The 19,049-nt window shown below is 57.9% G+C and overlaps 1 protein-coding gene across 1 annotated transcript in view; it reads right to left on the bottom strand.

Moving 5' to 3' along the window:
- Positions 1-984: 984 nt before the first annotated feature.
- Positions 985-19,049, bottom strand: part of NID2 (nidogen 2) — an 18,787-nt gene continuing 722 nt past the window's right edge. The window contains exons 2-23 of the mRNA XM_039705934.1: positions 18,909-19,048; positions 17,866-18,174; positions 14,548-14,780; positions 13,945-14,318; positions 13,193-13,342; positions 12,870-13,115; positions 12,489-12,689; positions 12,162-12,380; positions 11,789-11,932; positions 10,963-11,091; positions 10,737-10,880; positions 10,535-10,654; positions 10,220-10,453; positions 9,257-9,493; positions 8,925-9,146; positions 8,632-8,801; positions 7,466-7,595; positions 3,969-4,140; positions 3,043-3,200; positions 2,356-2,479; positions 1,635-1,747; positions 985-1,539 (exon numbers count right to left, since the gene is read on the bottom strand). Of these exons, the coding sequence (XP_039561868.1) occupies positions 1,529-1,539; positions 1,635-1,747; positions 2,356-2,479; positions 3,043-3,200; positions 3,969-4,140; positions 7,466-7,595; positions 8,632-8,801; positions 8,925-9,146; positions 9,257-9,493; positions 10,220-10,453; positions 10,535-10,654; positions 10,737-10,880; positions 10,963-11,091; positions 11,789-11,932; positions 12,162-12,380; positions 12,489-12,689; positions 12,870-13,115; positions 13,193-13,342; positions 13,945-14,318; positions 14,548-14,780; positions 17,866-18,174; positions 18,909-19,048 (3,980 nt within the window). The 3' untranslated portion in view covers positions 985-1,528. The remainder of the gene's footprint in view (positions 1,540-1,634; positions 1,748-2,355; positions 2,480-3,042; positions 3,201-3,968; positions 4,141-7,465; positions 7,596-8,631; positions 8,802-8,924; positions 9,147-9,256; positions 9,494-10,219; positions 10,454-10,534; positions 10,655-10,736; positions 10,881-10,962; positions 11,092-11,788; positions 11,933-12,161; positions 12,381-12,488; positions 12,690-12,869; positions 13,116-13,192; positions 13,343-13,944; positions 14,319-14,547; positions 14,781-17,865; positions 18,175-18,908; position 19,049) is intronic.

Here is a 19,049-nt window from a genome sequence, read left to right as displayed (position 1 = left end):
TAAACCTGGGGGGTTATTGGTAAACCTGGTGGGTTATTGGTAAATATGGTGGGTTATTGGTAAATCTGATGGGTTATTGGTAAACCTGGGGGGTTATTGGTAAACGTGGTGGGTTATTGGTAAACCTGGTGGGTTATTGGTAAATCTGATGGGTTATTGGTAAACCTGATGGGTTATTGGTAAATCTGATGGGTTATTGGTAAATCTGGTGGGTTATTGGTAAACCTGATGGGTTATTGGTAAACCAGGTGGGTTATTGGTAAATCTGATGGGTTATTGATAAACCTGGTGGGTTATTGATAAACCTGGTGGGTTATTGGTAAATCTGGTGGGTTATTGGTAAACCTGGTGGGTTATTGGTAAATCTGGTGGGTTATTGGTAAATCTGATGGGTTATTGGTAAATCTGGTGGGTTATTGATAAACCTGGTGGGTTATTGGTAAATCTGGTGGGTTATTGGTAAACCTGGTGGGTTATTGGTAAATCTGGTGGGTTATTGGTAAACCTGGTGGGTTATTGGTAAATCTGGTGGGTTATTGGTAAACCTGATGGGTTATTGGTAAATCTGATGGGTTATTGGTAAACCTGATGGGTTATTGATAAGGAACAGCCATGCAGGTGACCTGGGGCTCCACATTACTTAAATCATTGCTTGGAATGTTTCACACCAACCTCAGAGTGGGAGGTTGGACTGAGATGATCCTTAAAGTCCTTCCAGCCCAACCCAGCCTCTTGGGTTTTTTTAAATTTATTATTTTTATTAATTTTTATTGCAATGTGGATGTTTTTAATTAATAAGTTATTATATGTATCTATTTTATTATAGTATTAAAAATCTTATTTTATATTATTATATTTTTGTTATGAATTTTTATCATATTTAGCTTTTAAATTTATTTTATATAATTGTATTTCTGGTTTTTTTATTGTTTTATTAATATAGTTCTTTATTTAATGTATATTTTTATTTCTAATTATCAGAATCATCCTCTGGAACATCTTCAGTGCCTTTGCCACATCCCATCCCTGTTCTGCAGGATTTTGGAGCACACACAGTCTCTGTCTTCAGGGCAGTTTGTTAATTAGACCCAGCAATTTACTGCATCCACAGCTTCCCACAGGCACTTAATTTCTTATTTTTGGATAAAAGGACCTCTTGGGTCAGATTGTCAAAACTATGAAAAATTAATCCATTCTTCTTCCAATAAAATAAAACATTGGAGTAGAAAAAAAAAAAAAAGCTACATTTTAAATCTTGTGTAAGCGAGAGTTCGAGTCATGGCTTGAGCTTCCCAGGATCTTTTCTTTTTTTCTTTGGTGATATCTCAACATTTTCCACTTGGTAAAAAAATACAGTAGTAAAGTCTTGAGGTATAACTATAAAAAATACTTGAAAATCTTTTGCAGGAAAGCAGGGCACTTCATTGGCCTTGGTGAGGGACTTCTCCCCCCTCGTATGCAGTGACAGTTCTCTGGGTCTGAAATTCCTCTGGGTGCAAAGATCCTTGTTTCCTTGAAAATGGAGTTACTATTTCCTGGCTGTGGGGAGAAATGGAGATTTTCAGTGTGGAGATTTTTCAGGCACCTAGCAGCCATCAGAATTCCCAAGGGGATGGGGTTTGGGTGGGTTTTACCTCCAGGGCAGTAGGGATAAACTGCTGTGATTCCATAGAGGTGGGATCGCTGCTCTGGAAGATACTCATCAGTGAAGGAGCCTGTTTCTTTATTTACAGCTATCACCCCATCCCTGGTGAAAAAAGGGGAAGAAGTGTTTTATTCACCTATGAAACTTGGGGGTTTTCCCCTATTTATGTGTGTTTAAGAACAGGCAGCTGAAAATCTTGCTCTGAACACCTGCAGGACAAGTGGAAAGAGATTTGCCCTGTAAAATCCTCCTCCAGCTCAGCCAGTGCATTTCTCTGTGGTGATGCAGCCACAGAAAAGAGCCTTCCAAGGAGAGATTATCTCCCTGAGAGTCTCCTCCGAGTGTGGCCAGCCCTTAAGTGTTTGTTGTAACCCAAGATTGGATGGGAGCTGTGAGAGCTTCCAGCTGGAGTGGGAAGAGAGGCAAAGGGAACGGCTGAGGACAGGATCTTTCCTTGGACCTAATCTACATCCAGAGACTTCAGCCAAGTTTCAGTTCAAAAAAACAAAACCCAAACCACTGTTTCTGTCCCTCCCAGGGAGCTGGGCTTGTGTCTAAACAATCTGTGCTGAGATTTACAAGCAGGTGTTGCTGAAGCCACGCTCAGAGACCCGGGAGAGCTCTGGGGAGACTCCAGGATTTGGGATTCCTCTCAGGGAGGGGAGCTGAGCATTCCCAGGCGTGCAGGGGGTGGGTTTTTCCCTGCTCACCGTCTCCAGTCCGTGTGGTAGAAGTGGTTGGCGTAGCTGATGATGCTGAAGGGGTAGTTGAGGTTGCTCTGGATGACGCGCCGGCCGGTGCCATCCGGGAATGTGCATTCCAGGTGCTTGGTGCCTGTTCAAACACAAAATATCCCCCATCCCGCTGGAAATGCCGCACCAAATATGTTCTTGGTATTTCACAGACTCACAAGGATCACAGCACACCCCATCAATCCCAGCCTGGGCATCCCTGGCAGCTCCTGGAGCTCTGGCAGCCTCGGGGCTGTGCCCATTCCCTGGGGAGCCTGGGCACTGCCAGCACCCTCTGGGGAAGAGCCTTTTCCTGATTTATTGCATTTTGAAACAGCTTTTCAGCATGAAGATGTAGAACCATAAAATTCAGGGTTGGAAAACCTCCCTAAGACCAAGTCCAGCCATCTCCCAGCACTGCCAAGGCCACCACTGCTCCATGTCCCCACATGCCACATCCACGCGGCTTTTAAATCCCTCCAGGGACAAGGACTCTACCACTGCCCTGAGCAACAACATTTTTCATGAAGAAATATTTCCTAAAATCCAATCTAAGCCCCAGCTGACACAACACTGGTGGCCACAGGTAGCACTGGGCTGAAGACACCCAGGATTTTCCCTTGAGGCCCAGTTTGACATTGTCTGATCCTTCCCTGGGGACATTACCTGCGTCTGCCCAGCACAGCAGCTTGGAGAAGGGGTCAAAAGTCAGGCCATTGGGCAAACCAATGTCTGTGTGCACCAGAACCCTCCTGTTGGCTCCATTGACAGTGGAAGTTTCAATTTTGGGAGCTTCGCGATTCCAGTCCGTCCAGTAAAGGTTGCTTGGGAAATAATGCACAAACAGGGCAGAACCGTAAGGAGTGGTGGGAGATTATCCTGGTTCTTGCCAGGAGCAAGGCCTGGTTTTTCCTTATCAGTGCCTGAACCATGTTTATTTGATTAGGAAAAAACCTCTCCAAACAAATATCAGACATGTTTATGACCCAAACTGCAGCTCCTCGACGAGGGCGAGTCTGAGGAGCAGCACATTTTGTATCCCAACAGCAGCACCCTGGAGGCACAGCTCTTCAAAATAATCCACATCCTGATACTGAAACAGCAGCTTTAGCCAGATCTCAAATTATTCAATAAAAAAGGGGGCTGGGGAGCAGAGCCAATCCCTCCTACAGGACGAGGTCAGGACAGGGTCTGAAGGAGGCTGAATTGCTGCTAGCATAGTCCAGGGTAAGGAAGCAAAAAGGACCTTTGCATAACATCCACAGATGTTTCATTCAGCCACGTGGTGAGATGATCAGCACCCACACATGGAGAGTCTTAAGTTTCTCTTTGCCAAGAGGTTGACTCTGGTCTTGGGGCTGTACAAAGATGAGGGCCAGTCACGGAATAGGGAAGGAGTGGCTCAGGGACACAGGAACAGACACAGGAACAGACTTAGGAACAGGGGAAGGAGCCATTGGGGTCAAACAGCTTTTTGAGGGAAGCTCCTTGCGTCTCCCAAAACCAGGAAATTCCCCCCCAGGGTATCCCCAGCAGCCTTGGCACCTTACAAAGCCCAAGCCCCAAATCCCCGCGGGGTTCGTGCTGCTCACCCTCGGACGGGGTCCACGGCGATGGCGCGGGGGTTGACGAGCTCGGTGTCGAAGAGCACGCGGCGCTCGGAGCCGTCCAGCCGGGCCCGCTCGATCCTGTCCAGGCCGCTGTCCGTCCAGAACACGGCGCGGCGCAGGTGGTCCACGGCCAGGCCCTCGGGGCTGATCAGGCCTGCTGGGAGACGGCCACGTGAAACACAGAAATCCAGACAAGTTTGGAAATTTCGAGCTTGGAGCCCCACTGTCTGCCAGTGCGACTGGAAACAAACGGAGGCCATTTCCCGTGGGAAAAATATGTCCTTTTCCCAGGGTCTGGGTATCAGCTCAGAGGTGGCTTTTGGGCCTCGGAGGACTTGCAGGGTCCTCACTGCTGGCAGCTTTAGTTTGGAGAAATCCAGCAAAATTTGCAAATTTCTAGCATGGCAGCCCACCATCTTCCTGGGAAAGTGGCCGCAAATGGAGGCCATATTCCATGGGGAAAAGATGTACTTTCCCCAGGGTCTGGGTATCAGCTCAGAGGTGGCTTTTGGGCCTCGGAGGACTTGCAGGGTCCTCACTGCTGGTAGCTTTAGTTTGGAGAAATCCAGCAAAATTTGCAAATTTCTAGCATGGCAGCCCACCATCTTCCGGGGAAAGTGGCCGCAAATGGAGGCCATATTCCATGGGGAAAAGATGGACTTTCCCCAGGGTCTGGGTATCAGCTCAGAGGTGGCTTTTGGGCCTCGGAGGACTTGCAGGGTCCTCACTGCTGGTAGCTTTAGTTTGGAGAAATCCAGCAAAATTTGCAAATTTCTAGCATGGCAGCCCACCATCTTCCGGGGAAAGTGGCCGCAAATGGAGGCCATATTCCATGGGGAAAAGATGGACTTTCCCCAGGGTCTGGGTATCAGCTCAGAGGTGGCTTTTGGGCCTCGGAGGACTTGCAGGGTCCTCACTGCTGGTAGCTTTAGTTTGGAGAAATCCAGCAAAATTTGCAAATTTCTAGCATGGCAGCCCACCATCTTCCGGGGAAAGTGGCCGCAAATGGAGGCCATATTCCATGGGGAAAAGATGGACTTTCCCCAGGGTCTGGGTATCAGCTCAGAGGTGGCTTTTGGGCCTCGGAGGACTTGCAGGGTCCTCACTGCTGGTAGCTTTAGTTTGGAGAAATCCAGCAAAATTTGCAAATTTCTAGCATGGCAGCCCACCATCTTCCGGGGAAAGTGGCCGCAAATGGAGGCCATATTCCATGGGGAAAAGATGGACTTTCCCCAGGGTCTGGGTATCAGCTCAGAGGTGGCTTTTGGGCCTCGGAGGACTTGCAGGGTCCTCACTGCTGGTAGCTTTAGTTTGGAGAAATCCAGCAAAATTTGCAAATTTCTAGCATGGCAGCCCACCATCTTCCGGGGAAAGTGGCCGCAAATGGAGGCCATATTCCATGGGGAAAAGATGGACTTTCCCCAGGGTCTGGGTATCAGCTCAGAGGTGGCTTTTGGGCCTCGGAGGACTTGCAGGGTCCTCACTGCTGGTAGCTTTAGTTTGGAGAAATCCAGCAAAATTTGCAAATTTCTAGCATGGCAGCCCACCATCTTCCGGGGAAAGTGGCCGCAAATGGAGGCCATATTCCATGGGGAAAAGATGGACTTTCCCCAGGGTCTGGGTATCAGCTCAGAGGTGGCTTTTGGGCCTCGGAGGACTTGCAGGGTCCTCACTGCTGGTAGCTTTAGTTTGGAGAAATCCAGCAAAATTTGCAAATTTCTAGCATGGCAGCCCACCATCTTCCGGGGAAAGTGGCCGCAAATGGAGGCCATATTCCATGGGGAAAAGATGGACTTTCCCCAGGGTCTGGGTATCAGCTCAGAGGTGGCTTTTGGGCCTCGGAGGACTTGCAGGGTCCTCACTGCTGGTAGCTTTAGTTTGGAGAAATCCAGCAAAATTTGCAAATTTCTAGCATGGCAGCCCACCATCTTCCGGGGAAAGTGGCCGCAAATGGAGGCCATATTCCATGGGGAAAAGATGGACTTTCCCCAGGGTCTGGGTATCAGCTCAGAGGTGGCTTTTGGGCCTCGGAGGACTTGCAGGGTCCTCACTGCTGGTAGCTTTAGTTTGGAGAAATCCAGCAAAATTTGCAAATTTCTAGCATGGCAGCCCACCATCTTCCGGGGAAAGTGGCCGCAAATGGAGGCCATATTCCATGGGGAAAAGATGGACTTTCCCCAGGGTCTGGGTATCAGCTCAGAGGTGGCTTTTGGGCCTCGGAGGACTTGCAGGGTCCTCACTGCTGGTAGCTTTAGTTTGGAGAAATCCAGCAAAATTTGCAAATTTCTAGCATGGCAGCCCACCATCTTCCGGGGAAAGTGGCCGCAAATGGAGGCCATATTCCATGGGGAAAAGATGGACTTTCCCCAGGGTCTGGGTATCAGCTCAGAGGTGGCTTTTGGGCCTCGGAGGACTTGCAGGGTCCTCACTGCTGGTAGCTTTAGTTTGGAGAAATCCAGCAAAATTTGCAAATTTCTAGCATGGCAGCCCACCATCTTCCGGGGAAAGTGGCCGCAAATGGAGGCCATATTCCATGGGGAAAAGATGGACTTTCCCCAGGGTCTGGGTATCAGCTCAGAGGTGGCTTTCGGGCCTCTGAGGACTTGCAGGGTCCTCACTGCTGGCAGCTTTAGTTTGGAGAAATCCAGCAAAATTTGCAAATTTCTAGCATGGCAGCCCACCATCTTCCTGGGAAAGTGGCCGCAAAGGGAGACCATATTCCATGCGAAAAGATGTCGTTTCCCCAGGGTCTGAGTATCAGCTCAGAGGTGGCTTTTGGGCCTCTGAGGACTTGTAGGGTCCTAGCTGCTGGCAACTTTAGTTTGGGAGAAATCCAGTAGAGTTTGCAAGTGGAATTTTGGTGGGGAAATGCTGCTCCGGCATCCCTCAGGCATCCCCAGCCCAAAAGTGAAGGGTGGTGATGCCTTAAGTTTTTAGCTTTTATAATTTTCATGTATTTGTAGTCCTGTAATTCTTTAGTGTATAATTTTAAATTACAGTTTGAGCTGCTGCTTTCCCATTTTGGTCAGACACAATTCCTCTCCAGGCCTGGCAATCAAGGACACCTCACTGCCTCAGGCACCAAGAGGTGTAAACAAAAGTGAGTTGGGGAGGGAGCAAACCTGGGGTAAATCACATCATTACCTGAAGCTGTAATTGAAAGACTAACCCCCAATATGCAAATGGACCAAACTTATAGAAGTGTGAAAATTGTCCATTTTTGGGTGTAGCCCCTGGGTGGGTTTGTCTGCCCAAAATGTACATGAAGGCCCTTTAAATATAAATATAAATATATAAATATAAATATAAATATAAATATAAATATAAATATAAATATAAATATAAATATAACGGCTTTTTATTCCCTTAATTTTGACTGGCCTCTGTTTTTAGGTAAGGCACCAATGGGAGGAGCCCAGAGCTGCGATGGGAAGAGCAGGTGTGGCTCTGGGCAGGTGACACCGGGGACAGGAGCACACCTGAGCTGATGATGGTCTCTGGCTCGGAGCCTGGCTCCAGCCCCGCCCGGCTGATGGTCCGGCCGGCCACGTCCGTCCAGTAGATCATCCTCTCCCGGCAGTCGTAGTCAATCCCCACCACGATGGAGCCCTGCCAGGGCCGGGAGAGGAACACGGGCTGAAATCCTGCCAGGAGGCTCAGGGAGAAACCTCAACCCATCAGCTGGCACTGAGAGCTGCCTGGGACACGCTGGAAGTGGGAATGGCACTCAAATCCCACTTCCCCAGCGAAACTCTGCTCTGCTCCCACTGCACCCTCCCAGCTGAATCCCTCAGCAGAGGATTTTAGGCCAGCTGGTGCAGGTTCACACCCACATCCAGATGGATTTGAACCCTTTGCCTGAAGGAGAGGGTGCTCCAAGAGCAAAGTCGGCGTGGGGAATGACCTTCAGGATGGGGAGAAGGAACACTTGGCAAGGTCCTTCACTTCCCCAGGGTGCAGGGAGGGTCCTGGCCCAGATTTCAGCGTTCCTCTGCCTTGGTCTGGCCTGCCTGGAGAGGCACGTGGCCACGCTCCAAGGGGAGTCCAAGCAAGGAAAAAAGGCCAGCCCTGCAGCTGGAAGTCTGGGCTGAGACCAACCCTGGAGAGCTCTGGGAGCACCTTCGTGAACAGTCCCAGCTCTGGGACCTGTCTGAGACCTGTCTCTCTGCTGGGGATGGCTGGAGGGAGGTGAAAATAGAATCCATAGAATCCCAGAATGGCTTGGGTTGGAAACGACCTTAAAGATCATTCAGTTCCACCCCTGCCATGGGCAGGGACACCTTCCACTGTCCCAGGCTGCTCCAGCCAGGTCCTGGACACTTCCAGGGATTGGGGCAGCCACAGCTCCTCTGGGCTGACACCAGGGCCTGCCCACCACCCTGGTGTCAATAATTTCATCCCAATATCCCATCTAACCCTGCCCTCCACCACTGTGAAGTCACTTCCCCTCATCACTTGCCCAAAGCGCCACCAAGGCGGCCAGCACAGCCAACGTCCCCAAATACCATCACCAACCCTCAAGAGGTGACTCCCTCAAACCCTGACGAGCGCTTCAGACAGAGGTGAAACCACCGAGTGGCAGCCCCAGCCTGTCCCAACCCCCCTGGGTGCTCCTGCAGCCCGTCCCCACCCCGGGGTACCGTACATGCAGGGACAGCAGGGTCTTGGCCGCCTCCTTCTGCAGCCGGGTGCCGTTCAGCGGCAGGTAGCCGATCTGCTGGCCCTGGGCGTACAGCAGGAACGTCCCCGTGCCCGGTGGGGACACGTCGGGCCGGGGCTCGGGTCGGACGCTGGGTGGGGCGACACTGGGCAGACCTGGCGTGTTGGAGGGGACAGAGGTGGCTCAGGAAGCGTCGTCCCCAGGGCCCCACGCCCGGAGCGGGGCGCGGTGCCCGTGCTGTCGGTGCCCAGGGTCGCTTTGGGGCGCTGGGCTCTTACAGGGCGGGGTGGTGCCGGGCTCGGAGCGCGTCCCTGGGATCTCCCTGCCGCTCTGCTCCACGCACCAGCAGTAGCCGCTGTCCCCGTGGCACTGCAGCGGGGTGAAGTCCCCGCTGGGGTCACACTGTGGCACGTACTGGTCCCCGCGGGGGCTGCCCCCGTAGTGCTCCAGCAAGCTCTGCCGCCAGCGCTCGCACATGCTGGGGGGCCTCTCTGTGGGCTCTGGCACGGCAGGGTGACAGTCACCACCCTATTCGGGGGACTCGGGGCTTGGCGGAGCCCTGTGTCCCCCTCTCCCTGCTGGCTGTGTACCCCTGGGGGGTGGCACTGACCTGGGCTCCCGCAGCGTGGTGGGGTGGTGCCCGGCGCCGTCCGGGTGCCGGCGATCTCCTGCCCCGCGGCGTCCACGCACCAGCAGTGCCCGGAGCTGCCGTGGCACTGCAGGGGCCGGTACCGGCCCTGCTCGTCACACTGGGGCACGTGGCCATCACCCACGGGTGACGGCCCCGGTGGCACCTCCCGAGGGTACATCCGCGCGTGCTCGCAGGGCGTCAGCTGCTGGATGGACTCTGCTGGCAGTAAACGCCCCCAACGCGGGCTCAGGGGGTGCCACCGGCTCCTCTGGAGCCACTTGGCACCTTGGCATCACTTGTCCCTGTCTACCAGCACCCCTTGGTCTGGGGCGGGGGCCAGGGCTGCCCTGCTCCAGCCCCCTCGATGTCCCACCACTGTTCCCTCCATCACAAGTTGATAGAGGTGGCCCAATGGCCACAGCCACTGTAACCCAATGGGCCAGGGCTCCCTAAACACCCAGGAGACCCTTGATGCACCCACTTGACAGCACCCTGCCCACAGTGAAGCCCCAGAAAGCTTCACTGTGAAGAAGAACCATCCAGAAGGGTGGTTCTGTCACAGAGTCACAGAATCCTTAGGGTTGGAAGGAACCTCTGGAAATCCTCCAGTCCAACCTCCCTGCCAAGGCAGGGTCACCTGGAGGAGGTGACACAGGAATGTGTCCAGCTGAGTTGGAGTATCTCCAGAGAGGGAGACTCCACACTCTCCCTGGGCAGCTTTTCCATGGCTCTGCCACCCTCAGCATTTGGAAATTCTTCCTCACGCTGAGGTGAAACCTCTCAAGTTTTAATTTATGGCTGTTCAGTTTATGGCCCCCCTCCACTCACTGTGGCCCCACTGTCCCCACACCGCTGGCAAGTGAAGTGGGACATCACTGGGCCACCAGCCTGATGCCCAAGGTTCCCACCCTGCTCCCCTCACCCCTGGGGGGTGGCACTGACCTGGGCTCCCGCAGCGTGGTGGGGTGGTGCCCGGCGCCGTCCGGGTGCCGGCGATCTCCTGCCCCGCGGCGTCCACGCACCAGCAGTGCCCGGAGCTGCCGTGGCACTGCAGGGGCCGGTACCGGCCCTGCTCGTCACACTGGGGCACGTGCCCGTCGCCCAGGGGTGGCACCTCCCGCGGGTACATCCGCTCGTGCTGGCAGGGCGTGAGGCGCTGCGGGTTCCCTTCCACCGCTGGAAAGCCAGAAAGGAGGAGAGTGAGGCTGGGCAAGCCGTGCCAGGCAGGGAGGGCACGGGGCTGGGCGGGCAGCTCACCGTACGTGCACTGGAAGCCGTCGCCCGCGTAGCCGGGCCGGCAGCGGCAGGAGAAGGAGCCTGGCGTGTTGTAGCAGATGGCAGCTGGGTGACACGGGCTTTCGGCACACTCATCCACGTCTGCGCAGGGGGGAGATGGGATCAGCGGGGACAGGGACACGCAGACAGCTGCGGTGGGGGGTCCCTCCCGTGCCCACCTTACCGGAGCAGTGGATGCCGTCGCCGGTGTAGCCGGGGAGGCACTCGCAGGTGGCGCGGCCGTCGCCGCGGGACAGGCACCGCGCCCGGTCCCCCAGAGCGCAGGGGTGCCGCCCGTCCTCGCAGGGGTCACTCGGCGCTGCCAGCGCTGGGGGGACACGGGAGGGGTGCTCAGGGCAGGTCCGTGGGGCGCGGGAGCGGGGGACACCCCAGCTGGGGTCAGCACTTACGCACACACGCCTGCCCGTCCCCCGCCGGCTGGTACCCGTCGCGGCACTCGCAGCGGTGACTGCCCGGCACGTTCAGGCACACGGAGAAGGGCCCGCACTGGCTCAGGCCCTCGGCACACTCGTCCACATCTGGGGAAAGGAGGAGACACCGGGCACCCTGATGGTGGTGGGACACCCCCATCTTCGTGGTCTGACAGGGAATATCCTGCCCCCCGCTGCCCATCCCATGTCTGTCACTGAACTTAATCAACTGCGGAATTAACTTTCTAATCAGCTCAAAATAGAAGGGAAAAAAGAACAAGATCGCTTTTGGTGTATAGAATTGACAAAGAAGCATTTGTTCAAGGCACACTAATATTCTCAGCTATTTGTGGTTTAAAACTTGGTTTCTTTCTCCTGAAATTAAGGGATCAGACTGGTCACTTAACCTGGGATTTTAGGAGAAGGAAACCTGCTCCTTATTGAAAGGCAGGATCCTCAAATTCCTCGCCAGCATCACTGTGCAGTGCTACTCACTGGCACTGGGCAGCTTCTTATGGAAAGGGACTCTAAAACTGGAAGACAAATTTGCAAAATGGAGTTTTGGAGTGATAGGAAAACAACAACGAAACTGGCTGGATTTATGAAATGCAGGAGTTATTCTTCAACTGCTTTTGCTTTTTTCCCGTATCTCCTTTTTTCCCCTCCTCTTTTTTGTCTGCTCCTGGAGCGCTTCTCCAGGGACCTCCAGCACCTTGCCTCAGTTTCCCCCCATGATGCATCCCTGTGCTTGGTGAAGCTCTGTGGGCTCCAGAGCTCCCCCCCAGCTGCCCCCAGCCCCGCTGACCTCGGCAGCCCCGTCCATCTCCGCGGTACCCGGCTGCACACTCGCACGTGTACTCCGTGCCCACACCGGGCTGGCAGCGCGCCGGAGCCTCGCACGCGTGGCTGCCATCGTGGCACGGGCTCACCCCGGGATTCTCGGCATCGTCTGCGGGCACACAGAGGTGTCGGGGGGAATGAAAGATCTGGGAGACACCGAGAGTCACTGTCCCACGCAGGGAACCACGGCCGTGCCACCCCCACCACGCCAGCAGGAAACCCCTCCTTTTTGGCTGATTTTGGGCAAAGCCGGCACACCGTGGCTTTGGGAGGCGGCGGCATCCCCGCTGGGGGCCGGCACCCTGGACTGGCACCCGGGGGTGGGTGCTGGCGCTCACCTCGTGCCGGGCCGATGCGGGCGGCCAGGGCGTAGCGCAGGACGTGCTCGTGGCTGTCGAAGAGGGCGAAGGCGCGCGCCACCGAGAGCCGCTGCCGCGCCGGCGGCCGCGAGTGCGCGCAGCCCGAGAAGGTGACGTTCTGCCGCAGGCGGTAGGACAAGGTCTGGTTGGCGGTGCCCGCGGCCACCACGTATTCCCGCTGGCCCGAGGATGTCACGGCTGCCGGATGGCACGGAGAGCCCCGTGGGATAAAAGGTGTCAGCATCGATGTGGCTCGGGTGTTTGCGGCCATTCCGGGGTGGTGTGTAGGGTGGGCACGGGTCTCACCTGAGCTGGAGTAGGAGTAGAGTTCCTTGTAGGGAGTGATGTGGACGGTGACGTTTTCTGGCAGGAATGGCACCTCACCCTGGATGTGTGTCCTGAGGCTTAAATAATTGTCCGGCCCCAGGCCCTCGGCTGTCTGCGTGACCTGGACCGTCTCCCCACCGGGGTAAAACGTCACCTCCAGGCTCTGGGTGAATTCAGCACCTGGGCAGGAAAAAGAAACGGGCACCATTTGTAGGGACAACCCCAACGTGTCCTTCCCTGCTACTCCAGCATGGGGGGGGTCACAGCCAGAGGCGAGCACCAGCTGAGAGAGGGACTGGAGAAACCACAGAGCTGCCCCCCACCCCTGGGAGCGGTGCCACCTCCCAAACCCGCGCTCACCGGTGATGCTGAAGCCGTTCTCCGAGCCCGGCTCCTCCAGGGCGAAGAGCCACGCGAAGAGCCCCCCGAGGGGCAGCAGGGGCAGCAGGGCGCGGGCCGCGGGCTGGGGCACGCCGCTGATGGCCGTGTAGGCTCTGCCGTCGCTGCCCACGATGTAGGCGTGCAGGTCCACGTCCTGGAAGCGGACGGACGCCCGTCCCACCCTCAGGCTCCCGCTCACCTTGCCGTTGAGGCGATGCACGGCGCCTGGGCGGGGAGATGGGCACCCCTGGCAGCGGCCACCCAGGCACGGGCTGCCCGTCCCCGCCGCCCGCCCCGCGTACCTTCGGGCAGGCACTGCCGCCCGTTCCCGTAGAAGGTGGCCCGGCAGTGGCAGCAGAAGCCGGCGGCGTAGTCGGTGCAGAAGGCGTGAGGGGAGCAGCTGCCGTGGTGCTGGGCACACCTCTCCTTGCTGGCGGCGCTGTAGGTGAACACTGGGGACAAAGGGGAAAAGCTTGGGGACGCAGTGGCAAAGCCACCCTTCACAGCGGGCGGGTGCTTTGCCTTCTTGGCACCAAAAGCACCGCCTGGAAAGGAGCCAGCTGGCAGCGGTGGCTCCCAAGAGTCACCCGGGATGCAGAGGGGTGGCGGAGGGTTTGGAACCTGTTGCCTGGCTTCAGGCAGATCTGACAGAGGGCACGGGATCAAATTCCTGACGGTATTTTTGGGAGACAGCCGGCTGGGGACAGGGCTCTGCTCCCCCGGGCACGTGCCGCGGCGGCTGCACAGCTGGCTCGGTGGCGGGGAGGGTGGCAAGGGCACTTCTGGGACCTGTCCCCTGAGCTTCCCACCCCATCCCAAGCTCCAGGCCTCCTGCTTTTCCCCTGGCACGCCCGGCGGGCAGGGCTGTGTGGCTCTAGCGGGATGGGGCTGACAGGAGGAGCTGCAAGGGCAGCAGCTTTGCAGGAGCGGCTCCTCCAGCACCTTCCCTTGGGGCAGGGTGAAATTCCAGCCTTTTTTAGGGAGCCACCCCCACTCGGTCACTGTCCCCGCTGGGTCATTGTCCCCGCTGGGCTGTCACAGGGGCTGTGCTCACCGTCGGGGTTGAAATGCACGTCCTCCTCCACGCCCACGCCGTGCTGGCCCGAGCTGTACGAGGAGGGGTTGGCAGAGAAGCTGTGCCCGGTGCCACCGTCCCCCCTGGGCTGCAGCCAGCGGCTCCGCTCCTGCGTGTCCCTCCTCCCGGGGACAAAGCCCAGGAGCACGGGGCCGTGGGACCCGTGGCCGGGACGCTGGGCCGTGGCCGTGTGGCTGGAGACAGGGTGGGGGTAGCCGGCCGTGCCAGGGCTGGGGGGCTCGGGGGGGCTCTGAGGCACAGCAGGAGCAGCTCCCTCGCCGCCCCCCGGCTCCACGTGCTCCGTGCTGCCCACGTGGAAAACCCACACGCCGGGGATTCCCGTGTTGCTCTCCCTGTGGACGCAGCACACACGAACGTCATGGTGGAGAAGCCACCCCAAAGGTGGCACCACCCCTCCAGGAGCCCAGCACAGCTCCTGTGCGTGTGGGGCTGAGCCCCTGATGCAGCCCAGCACCCCAAGGTCACTCCCCAGATTTTTCCAGGCTCTGAAAGGCTCCAGGGCTGGGAGAAGGTGACCCCGCTCCCCCTGCCCACAGCCACAGCCCCCCAGGTTCCACCCACCTCTCCAGGCTCCTCAGAGCCTGCTCGCTGCTGGCCAGGCTGTGGAAGAGCCCGTCCCTCTTGGGGTCATCGCTGTCCCCCCAGCTGAAGCCCACCCTGGCTGGCAGCTCCAGCTGGACGTTGTAGGACTCCTTGGGTCGCGTCCCCAGGAACTGGAGGCCGCCGTCGGGGTAGAGGAAGATGGTGTAGGTGTCCTCGTCATTGTAGGCTATGACTGCCTGGAAGGTGTTGAGCTGCCAAAGGGAGAGCAGATGGATGGCACGGAGGGGCAGGAACACAGCAGAGGAGAGAAGGAAGGGGAGCAGGGATGTGGGGGGCAGCCCCACGCACAGCACAGGGCAGGCAACCACCCCAGAAGGGCCCTCTGACAGAGAGAACCTCCATGGAGCCAGGCTGGGAGAGCTGGGAATGTTCCCTGGAGAGGAGAAGGCTCCAGGGAGAGCTCAGAGCCCCTGGCAGGGCCTGAAGGGGCTCCAGGAGAGCTGCAGAGGGACTGGGGACAAGGATGGAGGGACAGGACACAGGGAATGGCTCCCACTGCCAGAGGGCAGGGATGGGTGGGAGATTGGGAATTGGGAATTCCTGGCTGTGAGGGTGGGCAGGCCCTGGCACAGGGTGCCCAGAGCAGCTGTGGCTGCCCCTGGATCCCTGGCAGTGCCCAAGGCCAGGCTGGACAGGGCTTGGAGCAGCCTGGGACAGTGGGAGGTGTCCCTGCCATGTCAGGGTGGCACTGGATGGGCTTTAAGGCTCTTCCAACCCGAACCATTCCATGATCAGCCTGCAGAGATCTCCCGGGGCTGCTCATGCCCAGGCAAACCCCAAGTGCCACATCCTGGGAAGATGCTCAGCATCCTCCCAGGAGTGCCAGGGTGTCCCAGGAGCATCCCTGGCCATGCAACCCCTGCACTGGGAGCCCCTCACTCCCGCCCCCCAGCACCAGAGGAAAACCCACACCCCCCTGCTTGTCCCTGAGAACAATTTTAGCTCCGTTTCCTCCGGAAAAAACATTCCTGTGCTCCCAGCTTCCCATACATCCCGCTATAGGCAGGCTGGCCAGCCCTGTCAGCCTTGGGGCCGTGCCAGGCCCTGCCGAGCCACCCGCCACCCCTTGAGCTCCAAAAGCACCGAGAAACCAACCCCAGGCAGCTCCTGCTCCTCCTGCCCCGCGCAGGGAGCAGCAGCCCTTCCCCCCAAGGAACGGAAAAGTGATTAAATTCCCAGTGTCAGCCCCGCAGCAGAGGGAGGGAGGCTGGGGGCTCCCCCCCGCCCCACCCCCGCAGCCCCAGCCCTGATTTTGGGGCGCAGGGCCCCCGGAGCATCGCTGGATTTCCTGCGGGATATAAAGAGCCTTGTTGTGCCTGTCACACACTCGGGCATTCAGAGACCCCGAAAAGGCGGCCAAAAAGCGGGAGGGGGGTGGAATAACCCCCCTCCCCTCCCCCGGGGCTGGATTCCTCCCCCACGCAGCCAAATCGCAGCAGCAGCAGCTGCAGGACTCGTTCTGCCCTGGGGTGGGTGGCCAGGGGGGACACGCCGGGGGACATCGATGCGCTGGCGCCGTGGGATGAAGGGAAGGAGGGGGGGAAAGCCCCCAGCAAAGAGTGCAAAGGGCAAATTCCAGCCCAAAAGGGCAAGTTTTGCTCCTACAGAAGCAGGCTCAGCCTTGTCCCGCTCTGCAGCACGGGAAAATGTCACCACAAGGACCAGGAGCGTGTCCCAAGGAGTGGGGACACGGCACTGCCAGACCTCCCACCCAGGCAGGGCCCCCAAAGAAGGGGTCTGGGGATCCCCTGCTCCCCATCTTAACCCAGTTTTCTACTTCTGGGGCTCAAAAGGGGTTAGCTGTGACTTTCCAGGGCGGGGGGAATGGCTTTGGAGTCAGTCCTGGCTCTGAGCAGCAGGAGGGCAGCGTTTCCATAAACACCACATTTGGTCAGGGAAAAAAAAAAAAAAAAAGTGGTGTTTGGGGAGATTTTTAGCAGTTTTGGCCAAGGGGGAGCTCAGCAAAGCACAGGCACGAGCTGCATTTCAGGAGCTTTCCCTGGAGCTCCTCGTTTCCAAACAAGACCAGTTTCATTTTAAAGCCTGATCCAAACTTGTCAGAGGGGGGAAAAAAAGCCACGCGGGGGAAGAAGAGAAAAGAAGAGGAGGCTGCGTTCTCGATGGCCACGAGGTCGCTGTGAGGCCCCTGATGGCATCTCTTCAGCTGTTTTCCCAACTTTTAAATGAGAGGAAAAAATGTGCCTTGTCTCCTTCCAAACCTCAGCTCCTTGCCTTGCTTGGCTTCCCTCTGGAAAAGGGCCCCGGAGCAGGGGGATGGCTCCTGCTGCTCCCTGGGGACCTGCTGGCTGCTGCTGGGCTTTGGGGGACAGCCCATCACCAGCACCCAGCTCTGGGTGTCCATCACTGGAGTTTTCCTCGTGCAGCTCATCCTTTCCAGCTGTTGGAGCCCGTGCAGCTGGCAGAGCGTCGCTGTCACCTCCTCAGCAGCTGTCACCTCCTCAGCACGTCATCAGCCTGATGTGACAGCTCATGGACGTCCACCCACGCAGGAGCCTTATCAGCCCCGTGGGGGGAGAGCACGGGTCACCCCCCGAGCTGGCAGACCACCTCTGGGCTTGTTTTCCAGGCACAAAATCAGCCCACGGTGGAAATTCCAGAGCTGGTTGCTCACCAGCAGCACTGGGGCAGGAGGAAGGAGCCCCCAGGAAAGGTCAGGAGCACAATGGGTGACCTAAAGCAGGGCCTCCCCAGCTGCCCCCAGCCACACTCTGCCCTGCCAAGCCACAGCTACCAGCACTGGAAAGCTTTGTCTGAAAAGAATCAGGATCATGGAGTAGTTTGAGGGATCTTAAAACTCATCCCATTCCACGCCCTGCCATGGCAGGGACACCTCCCACTGTCCCAGGCTGCTCCAAGCCCCATCCAACCTGGCCTTGGGCACTGCCAGGGATCCAGGAGCAGCCACAGCTGCTCTGGGCACCCTGTGCCAGGGCCTGCCCACCCTCACAGCCAGGAATTCCTTCCTAACACCTGACCCAAGCCTTTCTCCCGGGTCCTGTCACTCCGTGTCCTTGTTCAAGCACCTCCAGCCATGAAGGCAACCTCTAAACCTCCTGTGGCCAACAGCCCCACCACAGCCAAGCTCTGAGCACAGGGGGAAAGCTCCACGTTCCTCCTGGTGCTCACCCAAGGATGGATGGATGCATGGAGCCACCATCCAGCTGCTCAGAGAGAAGGCTCAGCATTTTGGGCTGAGAAAAACTCATCCTCCCGTGACACGCAGGATGGGCACCAAGCTCAGCCCCTCGGCCTCACCTTGGTGGAGGGCTCGGTGTCCTGGGGGAGCTCCTGGTAGGCGCCCACCTCCTCCCAGGTGGCAATGAAGGCGTTGGTGGGCACGAAGGCGCCGGCAGAGCGGGGAAAGCCGGCCCGGATGTAGCGCACGGCCTGCTCCAGCACGTCCCTGGAGTCATCCTGCCGGTAGTAGATGTCCCCTCTGTCCCCGGAGGTGTCCAGGTCGGCCAGGAAGGGGGCGATGACGGGGAAGTCTGTGGGGAAATCGTCATCCACGTACTGGGTCTCCCTGGGGAAATCCTGGGTGGAGATGACCCCGTTGGTCCCCACCTGCGGGCAGAGTGGTGCGGGGCGCTCAGGAGCTGCAGAGGTGCCACCACTGCTGTCCCCTGGCCCTGTCCCCCCCTTCCCCGGGGCAGGGAGAGCCCCGAGGCCGCGTGGCCCCATCCGGCCGGGCAGAAAACAAAGAGCTCGGGCTTCTCCATCCCCCAGGGAGCTGCGGCTCGGGGGCCGTCCCAGCTGCAGCCGCTGCTGCGGGGGAACAGCTGCGGGGGAGAGAGCGGAGGAGAAAGCCCTCCTGTTCCTGGGGAGACAAGGGGAAGGGGGAAAGGAGGGAGGGAGGGATGGAGGGAGGGATGGAGGGATGGATGGATGGATGGATGGATGGATGGATGGATGGATGGATGGATGGACGGATGGATGGAGGGGGAAAACACGTGCGGGGAGACAGCGAAGGTGCGCATGGAGGGGCAGCGGCGGGCAGGAGGAGGAGGAGGAGGGGATGCGAAGGCAGGGGAGGAAGGGGGTGAGTGTGAGGAAGGACAGAAAGACGGAGGGGTGAAAAGCCAGAGGGAAGGAGGGATGGTGGGACAGAGGGATGGAGAGAAGCAGAGCGGGAAGATGGAGAGAGACAGGGCTGGAAGGAGGGAGGAACAGAGGGTGGAGAGATGAACGGAGTGAAGACAGAGGGAGATGATGGAGAGGAGGAAGCGGGGCAGGGAGTGAGAGCGGCCGGGGGGAAGGAGGGCAGGGAAGGAGAAGGGAGCGGGGCCGGCGGCACTCACGTAGAGGCGGCGGGCGGCGCGGCCGTAGAGGCGCAGGGCGCGGCGGAGCAGCAGCCCCGGAGAGCTCTCGTCGTCGCCGGGCCGGAGCCGGGCATCGCCGCGGGCCGGGCCGTGCGGGAGCAGCCCCGGGCGGGGCAGGGC

The sequence above is a fragment of the Passer montanus genome, unplaced genomic scaffold, assembly GCF_014805655.1.
Source record: "Passer montanus isolate IOZ18808 unplaced genomic scaffold, ASM1480565v1 scaffold189, whole genome shotgun sequence".
Taxonomy (NCBI): domain Eukaryota; kingdom Metazoa; phylum Chordata; class Aves; order Passeriformes; family Passeridae; genus Passer; species Passer montanus.
Note: the sequence above shows the minus strand (reverse complement) of the source record. Positions and strands in the feature narration are given on the sequence as shown.